At 41.9% G+C, this 13620-nt stretch overlaps 1 protein-coding gene across 3 annotated transcripts in view; it reads right to left on the minus strand.

Annotated features, from left to right (window-relative positions):
- KDM1B (lysine demethylase 1B) overlaps positions 1–13620 on the minus strand; it is an 80286-nt gene that overhangs the window by 56018 nt on the left and 10648 nt on the right. For all 3 annotated transcript variants that reach the window (XM_075826591.1, XM_075826590.1, XM_075826588.1), the window contains exons 7-11: positions 8687–8725; positions 5718–5913; positions 5420–5598; positions 1724–1900; positions 1555–1629 (exon numbers count right to left, since the gene is read on the minus strand). In XM_075826591.1, coding sequence (XP_075682706.1) covers positions 1555–1629; positions 1724–1900; positions 5420–5598; positions 5718–5913; positions 8687–8725 — 666 coding nt within the window. The remainder of the gene's footprint in view (positions 1–1554; positions 1630–1723; positions 1901–5419; positions 5599–5717; positions 5914–8686; positions 8726–13620) is intronic.

The following is a 13620-nucleotide window of genomic DNA, read 5'->3' on the forward strand; positions in this document are numbered from 1 at the left end:
TACATGGTCACCTGTATAAAAGACTCCTGTCCACAGACTCAATTAATCAGTCTGACTCTAACCTCTACAACATGGGCAAGACCAAAGAGCTTTCTAAGGATGTCAGGGACAAGATCATAGACCTGCACAAGGCTGGAAATGGGCTACAAAACCATAAGTAAGACGCTGGGTGAGAAGGAGACAACTGTTGGTGCAATAGTAAGAAAATGGAAGACATACAAAATGACTGTTAATCGACATCGATCTGGGGCTCCATGCAAAATCTCACCTCGTGGGGTATCCTTGATCCTGAGGAAGGTGAGAGCTCAGCCGAAAACTACACAGGGGGAACTTGTTAATGATCTCAAGGCAGCTGGGACCACAGTCACCAAGAAAACCATTGGTAACACATTACGCCGTAATGGATTAAAATCCTGCAGTGCCCGCAAGGTCCCCCTGCTCAAGAAGGCACATGTACAGGCCCGTCTGAAGTTTGCAAATGAACATCTGGATGATTCTGAGAGTGATTGGGAGAAGGTGCTGTGGTCAGATGACACTAAAATTGAGCTCTTTGGCGTTAACTCTACTCACCGTGTTTGGAGGAAGAGAAATGCTGCCTATGACCCAAAGAACACCATCCCCACTGTCAAGCATGGAGGTGGAAACATTATGTTTTAGGGGTGTTTCTCTGCTAAGGGCACAGGACTACTTCACCGCATCAATGGGAGAATGGATGGAGCTATGTACCGTCAAATCCTGAGTGACAACCTCCTTCCCTCCACCAGGACATTAAAAATGGCTCGTGGCTGGGTCTTCCAGCACGACAATGACCCGAAACATACAGCCAAGGCAACAAAGGAGTGGCTCAAAAAGAAGCAAATTAAGGTCATGGAGTGGCCTAGCCAGTCTCCAGACCTTAATCCCATCGAAAACTTATGGAGGGAGCTGAAGATCCGAGTTGCCAAGCGACAGCCTCGAAATCTTAATGATTTACAGATGATCTGCAAAGAGGAGTGGGCCAAAATTCCATCTAACATGTGTGCAAACCTCATCATCAACTACAAAAAACGTCTGACTGCTGTGCTTGCCAACAAGGGTTTTGCCACCAAGTATTAAGTCTTGTTTGCCAAAGGGATCAAATACTTATTTCTCTGTGCACAATGCAAATAAATATATATAATTTTGACTATGTGATTTTTTTATTTTTTTTTATATAATCTATCTCTCACTGGTAAAATTAACCTAGCCTAAAAACTCTAGACTGTTCATGACTTTGACAGTGGGCAAACTTACAAAATCAGCAAGGGATCAAATACTTATTTCCTTCACTGTATATATATATATATATATATATATATATAAAACTACTACATCAAAAGATAGGGCTGGGAAGCAGGGCTTACATGCTCTCCCCTCCTGGCATTCTAGCAACATTAAAACCGTTTTTTTTAACTTGAAAATACTAAAAGAATGAAAGATATCTATATATATTCTCCAGGCTCAGGGTCTCCTCCTCTATCCTTTGCTGGAAACACAATATATAGTGTACCAAACATAAATAAATAAGCCCCTTACCTGAAGGCCAAAGTTGTGTAGCTGTCGAGCGGCTGCCAATCCCGCTGGTCCTGCTCCAACAATAATCACAGATTTCTTTAAAAAAAAAAAAAAAAAGTAGAGGAAGTTACAACTCTGTATGACTCAGTGACACTTTGAAGAAAGTAAAAAGCCAAAGTCCTTTACTTACATTGTGATATTCCTTTGGAAGGAGACACTGACCAGGGGAAACAGACAAAACCCCAGTGTTAACAAGTCCTTTCCTCGTCATAAAATAGAGAATCTTTTCCATCTCTTGCACGCAGCGGATGCGAATTAATCCTCTCACCATTATATGATAAGCACAAGTCTGTGGTGTGAGCACCCCCTATAATCCAAATTATGGAAACAGAATAGAATATTTTATAAAAATTTACTATTAATAATTCCTAATCCCAATTGCTGAATGCACAGATCTGAATATCATATTTACCATCTGAAGCACAAACAGCAATTTTTCCAAACTTTAACTATTTACTTTAATATTGAAAAAAGACAAATTAATCTGTTAATTCTGTCACAGCCCTTCCAAGTAGAATTCAAGATTCTTAGTATCCCGTTATAGATATCGCAAAAACACACTTAATGTCTTACATGCATTTTATACAGTAATATTGAAATGAAATACAATGCTGAAAAATGTGCACTTGACTTGAAGTTACAGGTTTATTTCGTTGTAGCATACATAGCATTATAAGGTCTGGTTTAGTGTTTGAAGATTATGGAGAGACATCTTAGATGTCTCCTCACTGAAAGATCACATGTAAACAATCTGTCCAGTAAAAACAACCCTTGTCCATATGGCCTATTAATGCATATGTATGCTATAGTTGGCATGTGGTTTCCTCATCCAGACCCCCTCTATTAGCCAGAGGACCCCCTCTATTAACCAGAGCCTCTCCAAATAGAGATTCTCACTCTGAAGGTCAAGGTAGAACCACGTATATTACCACTGTGTAAAGGGGGTTTTACACAGGACGATTATCGGGCAGACAAGTGTTAATATAATGCTCGTCGCCGATAACTGCCCTGTGTAAACAGGGGAACGATCATCTGCTCGTCGTATCGTTTTAAAAAAAGTTAAAAAGTTTATTGTTGTCGGCAGCTCATCTCCCTGTGTAAACTGCGAGACGTGCTGCTGACATGATAATAATGGATGGGGATGAGCGATCGGAGGAACGACCACTTGTGCCCATCCATTGCTCCGTGTGAGATGTGATATCTTGTTGATCGGCGCTCGCTGCACCAGCTGAGTGATGGCCGGTGTAAAAGGGCCTTAACACTACATTTTCCATGTAGGTTTGCAACTTATTAGCACCTCCAGCAACTTATTAGCACCTCCACAGATAAGCTCACAATCAGGAGAGATACTCACGAATCACATAAAACATAAATGTCTGTGCTCTCAGTTCACTAAGGGTCCTTTTACACCGGCCCATTGGCCGTAACAACGAGACAGCTTGTTGATCGGCACTCGTTTGCTTTCACAAGGAGCTATTATTAGTAATGTATGTTGACAAGCGCTTGTTACTACGATCGCTCGTCCCCATATATTTCTATCATGTCCGGCAGCGCATCAGGGAGACGTGCGGCCGTCAAAAATAATATTTTCTGCTTTAGAAACAAACGATCAGCCGATGAACGAGGGTTTCACAGGGCATTGATCGGGAATGAGCATTCTGTCAACGCTCGTTTGCACAATAATTTGCCCATATAAAACGGCCTTAAGGGATTGTGATGACAGGAAGTCATGTTGCTCAGTAACGTCTGATAGTATTTAGATGGAGTTTTGCAGATTTTCCATCTTAAAAACTGGACCCCACTCCCCCACCGTCTGGATCTGCAAATTGCCAGAAAAAACAAAAAGGAAATATACCCACTCATCAGATTCCCTCCTCTCTAGTATTACAAGAAATGAGCCAATATAGTGAGGATGTTCCTCAGTGTTTACACTTTCCCACTCCCAGCTATATTCCGATTATTAGATGCAGCAGTATTTAACCCCTTAGTGACCAGCCTATTTTAGGCCCTAATGACCAAGCTATTTTATTCGTTTTTCTATAGATGCATTCAAAGAGCTATAACGTTTTTATTTTTTCGTCTACATAGCTGTATGAGGACTTGTTTTTTGCGAGATTAGTTGTGCTTTTTAATGGCACCATTTTTGGGTACATATAATTTTTATATTAACTTTTATTAACCTTTTTGGGGGGGGGATTATAAAAAAACTGAAATTCCGCCATTGTTCTATGCATTTTTAAATTGACGCCGTTCACTATGCGACGTAAATAACATGTTACCTTTATTCTATGGGTCGGTACGATTACGGCGATACCACATATGTAGAGGTTTTTTTATGTTTTACGACTTTTGCACAATAAAAACACTTTTGAACTAAAATTATTTGCTTTTGCATCGTCGCTTTCCAAGAGCCGTAATTTTTTTATTTTTCCATCAATGTAGTGATTTTTTGGGCTTGTTTTCTGCGGGACAAGACGTAGTTTTGAATGGTACTGTTTTGGGGTGCATGGGACTTATTGATTCATTTTTATTATTACTTTTTTGGGGGGCAATGGAAAAAAATTGCAATTTCGCCACGTTTTTTTGCGTTTTTTTTTACGGTGTTCACTTTGCGGTTTAAATTACATATTAACTTTATTAATGGAGTCATTACGGTCGCGGCGATACCACATATGTGTACTTTTTTTTTTTTTTTACACTTTTACTAAATAAAACCACTTTTTATGGGAAAAAATGGATTTATTTTTTTACTGTACTTTTTATTAATAATCTTTATTTCACTTTGATGACTTATTTTATTAGTCCCACTAGGGGACTTTACTGTGCGATCTTCCGATCGCTGCTATAATGCAATGGTATACTTCGTATACCAGAGCATTATTGCCTGTCAGTGTAAATCTGACAGGCAATCTGTTAGGACGTGCCTCCGGCGCGTCCTAACAGGAATATGTCCAGGGCAGACCTGGGGGCTTTTATCAAGCCCCCGGCTGCCATGACACCCCATCGGAGACCCGCGATTGCATTCGCGGGCCGCCGATGGGTGACAGAGGGAGCGCACTCCCTCTGTAAACAAAGTTAAATGCCGCGGTCGCTATTGACGGCGGCATTTAACGGGTTAAACGGCCGCGATCGAAGTAAACTTCGATCGCGGGCGTTGGAGCAGGAGCTCAGCTGTCATCAGACAGCAGAGCCCCGGCTCCAGCCTGCACGGGAGACCCGTGCAGGACTTAGACTAGGCTGACGTGAAAAGGCGTCAGCCTAGCCTAAAGCCCATTAGTGACCGACGTAAAAAGGCGTATTAGTGGTCACTAAGGGGTTAAGAACCATTTTGTTATAAAAACAGCGCATCTAAGGTCTCATGCACACAGCCATATTACAGAGCGGGCTGCCTTAGAGGTCCATGGGGTCTCTAATGTGCCTCTATATGCCGATTTCATACGGAGCTATATGGAGGTTTTTTTATGTAGTATTCTATAGAAATCAGACAGTAAAATTGTGACATGTTCTGTCAGACTCTGCATGTATGGCGGTATTACACTATAGAAGAATTGCTCCGAACACACAGAGGACGTACGGCTCCATACTAAGGAGCCGTACAGGATCCATGCACAAGGTCTACTCTTAGGGCTCAAGCAAAAAAATTCTGCAACTGTGCAATTCATTTAAAACGCACATGCTGCAGAAACCCCATTCAGATGTACGGAATGGATTTTTCAATTGCAGAAATTTCTGAAAAGAATCTGCCACATCTGGTCATATACTAGAATAATTAAAATATCGTAGATTCATCTTACTTCTAATCATTAGTTGTAATCAAAATACCTACCTTACAATTTATGTGCCACAAGGCCAAAATAAGATTTCTCATGGCCAAATACATTGTGGGGTCTCTAGAGTACTCGGGAAACTCATAAAGCTCATCTAGTTCCATTACATCTGGTCTGACACAGAGAGCTTTGCCACATTCATTGGGTTGGTAGAAGGGTTGAAAATAAGGATTGATCCCTGTGGTTTAAAAAGAAAATTTCCCAGTAGTTATACGTACGCCAGAAGTTCATCAGAGAACCGAGCTGAATAGGAAGCAACTACAGTAATAAAGATGGTAGCGGAGTACAGAGGCTTACCAGAATTTGGAGATACTACTCTGCTTTGTTCTAGTTTGTTTTCTCCATGAAGACGGTTTGTGCTGGTACATGATGGACTCATGCCTACACAGTCAGGGTAATAAGCGGCTAGCAATGGAGCAGCCGGACTGTCTTTCAGCAGAGGAGGTAGAATAAGCATCGCATACCATGGATGAGTGGATACCTCAGAAACCCTCTGTAAGTGAGCAGAAAGACAATAATGCAGCATATAACATTAACACATCAGAAGGGTTACTGGAGATCAATAGAGGATAAAGGGGCTGTCTTGGTGAAAAAGTAACAGCTTTTTATCATTTAAAGAGGCTCTGTCACCACATTATAAGTGCCCTATATTGTACATGATGTGATCGGCGCTGTAATGTAGAGTACAGCAGTGTTTTTTATTTAGAAAAACGATCATTTTTGACGGAGTTATGACCTATATTAGCTTTATGCTAATGAGTTTCTCAATCGACAACTGGGCGTGTTTTACTTTTTGGCCAAGTGGGCGTTGTACAGAGGAGTGTATGACGCTGACCAATCAGTGACCAATCAGCATCATACACTTCTCTCCATTCATTTACACTATATCGCTATGTGCAGCCACATAAACACACTATAACATTAATGCAGTGTCCTGACAATGAATAGACATTACCACCAGCCAGGACGTGATGTGTATTCATTCTTCTGACCACTTCTGTAGCGTCTGTGATTTACAGCACAGCGAGATCTCGCTGTGGATGATAGGTTACGGCATAATCTCGCGAGACTACGCCAGCTCTGCTGTAAATCACAGAGACGCTACAGAAGTATCAGGATTCTGAATACACATCACGTCCTGGCTGGAGGTAATGTATATTCATTGTCAGGACACTGCAGTAATGTTAGTGCTTGTGTATGTGTATGTGTATGTGGCTGCACATAACGATATAGCTATATCGCTATCTGCTGTGTAAATGAATGGAGAGAAGTGTATGACGCTGATTGGTCAGCGTCATACACTTCTCTCCACAACGCCCACTTGGCCATATAGTAAAACACGCCCAGTTGTTCATTGAGAAACTCATTAGCATAAAGCTAATATAGGTCATAACTCCGCCAAAAATGATCGTTTTTCTAAATAAAAAACAATGCTGCAATCTACATTAGTGACAGAGCCGCTTTAAATTGCTGCATGCCATGGTGAGATTTCTTCCAGTCACGTCCCATGGCAATGATTGGATGCCACAAGACGTCTTATCACTATGGACAACATCTCATGTCATAGCTTTCCAAACAACGATCAGCAGGTGAACAGAGGGGAGTCGGGAAGTATATTAGAAAAATTATTTTAGGCCCATACAAAAAGCTTCTTCTCATTATTAGAAAATTAATTTAGTATCAAGTTGTAACAGGATAATAGCAGCTTTAGGTTTATTGTTTTTATTTTACAAGCAGCACTATCATAAGCTGCCAACTTCATGTTTAGAGGTCCATTAACCCCTTAGTGACCAGCCTATTTTAGGCCCTAATGACCAAGATATATTTTTTTCCCGTTTTTCTATAGTCGCATTCAAAGAGCTATATCTTTTTTACTTTTCCGTCGACATACCTGTATGAGGACTTGTTTTTTGCAGTATTAGTTGTACATTTTATTGGCACCATTTTGGCGTACATATTTATTGATTAACTTTTATTAACTTTTTTTGGGGGGGGGGGGGGTGGGGATAGAAAAAAAACCCTGAAATTCTCACATTGTTCTATGCGTTTTAAATTTCCGCCATTCACTGTGTGGCGGAAATAAAACATTACCTTTATTCTATGGGTCGGTACGATTATGACGATACCAAATATGCAGAGGTTTTTTATGTTTTACGACTTTTGCACAATAAAACCACTTTTGAACTAAAATTATTTGTTTTTGCATCGTCGCTTTCCAAGAGCAGTAATTTTATTTTTCCGTCAATGTAGTGATATGATGGCTTGTTTTTTGCAGGACAGGACATAGTTTTGATTGGTACGGTTTTGGGATACATGGGACTTATTGATTAACTGTTATTATGACTTTTTTGGGGGGGCAATGCAAAAAATTGCAATTACGCCATTGTTTTTTGCATTATTTTTTTTACGGTGTTCACCTTGCGGTTTCAATTACATATTAACTTTACTGGTTGGGTCATTACGGTCGTGGCGATACTATATATGTGTACAGTTATTTATTTTATATACTTTTACTAAATTAAACCACTTTAAGGAAAAAAAAATGGATTTATTTTTTTACGGTCATTTTTATTAATAATTGTTATTTCACATTCATTACGTCTTTTTTTTAGTCCCACTAGGGGACTTTACTATGCGATCTTTAGATAGCTGCTATAATGCTTGGGTATACTTAGTATACCAGAGCATTATTGCCAGTCAGTGTAAAACGGACAGGCAATCTATTAGGACGTGCCTCTGGCACATCCTAATAGACATATGCCCAGGGCAGACCTGGGGGCTTTTATCAGGCCCACGGCTGCCATGGCAACCCATTGGAGGCCCGCGTTTGAATTTGCGGGCCGCCGATGGGTGACAGAGGGAGCTCCCTCCAACTGTAAACAAGTTAAATGCCGCGGTCGCTATTGACCGTGGCATTTAGTGGGTTAAGCGGCCGCTATAGAAGTAAACTTCGATCGCGGCCGTTGGAGCAGGTCATCAGACAGCCAAGCTCAGTCTCCAGCCTGCACGGGACACCCGTGGAGGACTTAGACTGGTCCGTCATGAAAAGGCGACGGCATAGCCTAAGGCCTCTTAGTGACCGCAGTGCAAAGGTGTATTGGTGGTCACTAAGGGGTTAAGTCAGCACAAGATTCTGATAACAGAGGCTCCAAACTGAACCTCTGACTTATTTGTATGCAACAGAGAACAGACTCCCTGTACATTACAATGCAAACGATATGCCAAATTATAGTTTATCTCTACGTTTTCTGTACATCTGCACTTACCAGATCTTCTGGCAGAGAGCAATGATCTGACCCTTCAGCCTAACAGAAAAACATAATGAAAACAGTAGCTATAAAACATATATTACATTGAAATCATTCATACAAATATGCCCTGAAAGTCATAGACTTGTCACCATAAGATTTTAAAATCTTCAAAAAACATAAATATTGAGCCCATGCACAAAGCGTTCGGCAAAGTATACATTTTCTTATTTAATAAAAACATAGGCTGACAGGTTTGCTTTCATTTGACAATTTAAAAAAAATAAAAAATAAAAAGCTATATTAAATAATGATGAAAGGGGGAAAAAAAATTTTAGAACGTGCTCACAGTCGGGGTGAAATGTGCATTTTTATGCACATGTAAAAAAATAAAGAAATAAAAAAAATCTATCGTAACGTATGGCATTCATTGCAAAAATTGTTACATATACTTTTCTAAAGCATAAACCGTATCGTAAAGTCAGTGGAGATCAAAATTATAGATGGTGATCGACCGGTAGTGGAGGACCTTCACCACACTCTTGAAGCTATTTTTAATAAGATCTTGGGAGCCCCTTTATCTCACACAATACCGCTTGACAGGGCTCACCGGGCTCTGAAACCTAAGTCTGCGACCTCTCAACCGCGTGATGTTACTTGCTGTGTGCAGGACTATCGCACTAAAGAGGAGATCATGTCTAAAGCCAGACAGCACAAGAACCTTGATTTGAAGGAACTCCAATCCAGTTGTTTCTGGACCTTTCTTGGATTACCCTGCAAAAGAGGAGGCTCCTGCATCCGCTCTTCACTGTTCTGCGTGATCACCATATTATCTACAGATGGGGCTTCCCGTTCTTCCTCAAGGCTCGCAGAGATGGCGCCTCCGTGACCCTGAAGATCTGCCTAATTTCTGTGATTCACTGAGAGTACGGACTCCCAAACTACAGGATTGGGAGAATTCCCTTCCACCCTCGCCTCCACCTCCAGCTTGGCAAACGATCCGCAACAAGTGTAGAATCTTTTGCTCCAGAAGATCTCCCCATTAGCGGTCCCCAAGATCCATCCCCCCTTTATGGACACTAGAATTTGCCGATACATATGTATCTATTGTTGTGATAACTAGGCATTTACCGAATGGCACACTTTAGCTGTATTTCCATGTTCTGCTTTCTGTAAGGCTGACTCAATATTGCACATTTCCTTTATAATTGTGTTGTGGCATGGTGGGGTATTGTAAAGGTTAATTTACCTCCCCCTAATAGTCTGCTCCGTGTTTAAAGAGACTCTGTCACCACATTATAAGTGCCTTATCTCCTACATAAGGAGATGGGCACTATAATGTAGGTGACAGCAGTGCTTTTTATTTAGAAAAACGATCTATTTTCACCACATTAGGAGCGATTTTAGCTTTATGCTAATTAGCTTCTTAATGCCCAAGTGGGCGTATTTTTACTTTAGACCAAGTGGGCGTTGTACAGAGGAGTGTATGACGCTGACCAATCAGCGTCATGCACGTCTCTCCATTCATTTAGACAGCGCATAGTGACACTGGTTTGTTCACGATGTGCTGTCTTATACTGACATATTAACGTTACTGAAGTGTTTCGACAGTGACTAAACATTCCTTCCAGACAGGACAGGATGTCTATTCACAATCGCGACACTTCGTTAACGTTTTGTACTTACAGCAGAGCAAAGCGTAATCTCTCTGTAACCTGTCATTTACAGCGAGATCTCGCGAGATTATGCTTGCTCTTTTTATTACCACAAAAAGTGAAATATCTCAGATTTGAAAAATAAGCTCTGAGCCTTAAGGCCAAAACTAGGCTGCGTCCTTAAGGGGTAAAATCAGATATTGCTTTTTTACAGGAGACAAACTCAGACTACACATGCTTTGCGCAGAGAGCGTACCATGTCACCTACTCTGCCTCTTCAGGCTGCAAAAAAGAAGGAGTTGCCATTTTGATATCCCACACATGTCCACTTCAGATTCATACTCACCACATTGATTCAAAGGGTAGATACATTATTCTAGAGACTTCGATGTCAGGTCAACCTTTAGTCCCCTGTATTGTCTGCGCCCCTAATAAGTTCCAGATTACTTTCTTCCGTCCGTTCCTCTCCAAACTGCATAACCTCTCTCGTGTGGCTTGGTTAATCAAGGGGGGGAGATTTCAACATCCCGTTCCCAACGTTACTGGACAGAGGCTCTCCTTCACATACCGCCTCCTCACCCACCCTGACTGGATTTTCTACTAGTTTTAGACAATTGATTAGGGGAGTTTACCCTTTATGACTTATAGGATCGGTCACCTGGATGATCAACACGCCATATCTTCTTCTCACACATCTAGACTATTTTTCGGGTAATCTCCGCTCAGCCACCATTGACCCCATATCTTGGTCAGACCATGCACCAGTCACAGTAGAATTAACGATTGCTAGACTCCCGACCAGATCGTGCCACTGACGATTGAACGAGTCATTGGTTAAGACTCCTACTCTTACAGATGAATTACGTACACATTTGCAAGGCTTCCATACACATAACGAAGGCTCGGTCTCTTCTATCTCCACTCTCTGGGAAGCCCATAAAGCTGTCCTGAGAGGACACTTCATGGCTATGGGCTCTAGGTTGAAAAAAAGATTCTACTGCTAAGTATAGTGCACTTCACAAGCGTATCGCTAGACTAGAAAAATTAATGGAAGATCGCTCGGCTGTGTCGTCCCTGCGGAGACTGACAGAAGCCCAAGCTCAGCTCAAAGATATCGCTATGAAGGGAGTCGAGAAGTCGCTCCTTTATATTAAACAACGCTACTATGACATGGGCAATAAAGACCTAGCGCGTCTACTGAGGGATCAAAAAAACTACAAAGTCTCTTAGAGACAGTATGGGTCTCCTTCAATAATCACCCTGATACTATGACTATACTTTTTCAGGACTACTATAAGGCCTTATATAACTTGCCCTCTACTCTACCCATAGACCCCGATCGCCGCCAAGCGACATTAAAGGCCTACTTATCCTCCTGTAACCTCCCGAAACGACCGGAGAAGCGCTTTCCTCTTTGAATGCCCCGACCTCCCCTGAGGAGCTCTTGGAAATTCTGAAGAACCTAACTGGTGGTAAAGCTCCCGGCCCGGATGTCATCACATAAATTTACTTTAAGACCTTTGGGGAGATCCTGGTTCCAAATATTCTCCTTTTTAACTCCTTTTTACAAGGTTTCCCTATCCACCAGACCTTCTTACATTGGCATATCAACCTGATCCCTAAACCTGGTAAAGACCATGCAGGCTGCGCTAATTATAGACCTATAGCTCTTTTGTACTCGGACCTTAAAATTATTACTCGCCTTTTAGCCCACAGACTTAATGTATGGCTTCCCTCTTTAATACATAAGGACCAATTGGGCTTTGTCCCTCTTAGACAAGGAGGCGACAACACCAGAAAGATCCTCGATCTCAATTATATCCTGAATAAACAGAAAGAATCAGCAGTCCTCCTCAGCCTTGATGCAGATAAAGTGTTTGATCGCCTAGGGTGGCCATTCAGGCTTGAAGCCATGGACGCTTAGGGGGTCTCAGGCCTTTTTCTCACAGCTGGCACAAGATAGGGAGTTTAAGGTCTCACTTTTTGCGGACGACATGCTTCTGATCATCACGAACCCTCACATCTCCTTACCGAACCTTTTCAACTATTCTTCACGGGATACAAAACAAACATAGCGAAGACAGAAGTGCTCCCTATTAATGTCCCCCCGCTCACCCTCTAATTGTTAAACAAAACTTCAAATAAAATTAGAAAATGTATCATTGACCTATCTAGGTATCCAGCTTACCTCCTCCTTTTTTACCTCTATTTTACACTCTTTTTGCACCTAGTCTTACCTCCCTTACCTCTACTTGCCTTCCACTTATAAGTTTATATTGTTCTTGTACTTTTTGTGCAATTTTAATTTATGATCTATTGTTCTGTATACATTTTGGAAAATCTTTAACAAAAATACAGTTGAAACCATAAATGTAAGCTAAACTGACATTTTGCCATACGCTGGAGCCATAGAAAACAAAGTACTGTATTTTTCGACTATAAGACGCCGTTTTTAGCGAGAATAAATCTTGCTAAAAAGTCCCTGCGTCTTATAGTCCGCAGTCAAGAGATCCGGCATCGCCGGGCGCCATGACCGCTTCATTACTTAACCCCTTCCCGACCCATGATGTGCCGGCACATCATGGAGCTGGAGGGGCGATGAGCCCGCTCCATACGCTGCAAGTGTCAGCTTCTGACACCCTGCTCTAACGGCCAGGAACTGCAATTTCGCTGTTCCTGGCAGTTTAAAGGGCTTGTGCCATAAAACACAGGTATCCCCTATCCACAGGATGGGGGATACATGTGTAATCAATAAGGAGAACGGGGAATGGAAGTTACCAAGAGCGCTGCATGAGAAGCTGTGACTTCCGCGTTCTGTGTCCGGCAGCTTCATAGAGATCAATGGGATTCTTCTGTGCGAGCGGCTCTCCATTGATCTCTATGGAGCTGCAGAACAGGTAAGCCGGACACAGAACCCGGAAGTCTAGGCTTCTCATGTAGCGCTCTTGGTAACTTTCGCTCCCCTGTTCTCCGTATTGCTGGGGGCCCCAGCGATCTCACATGTAGCCCCTATTCTGTGGATAGGGGATACATGTGTTTTATGGCAAACCCCTTTAACTAGATAAATGCCGTGGTCAATAGCGACCGCGGCATTTATAGGGGTTTTTCTATGAAGGACATTTATGCCATATCCACAGGATATGTCATAAATGTCAGGTAGATACAGGTCCCACCTCTGGGACCTGCACCTATCTCTAGAACGGGGCCCCCTAAACCCTGTTCTAGCTTTCTGTGCTCTCCCGGCCACTTGATTACATGTGGAGTTACTGAAACAGCGTAACTCGCTGAGCTACACGG

This window comes from Rhinoderma darwinii, chromosome 5, assembly GCF_050947455.1.
Source record: "Rhinoderma darwinii isolate aRhiDar2 chromosome 5, aRhiDar2.hap1, whole genome shotgun sequence".
Lineage (NCBI taxonomy): Eukaryota > Metazoa > Chordata > Amphibia > Anura > Rhinodermatidae > Rhinoderma > Rhinoderma darwinii.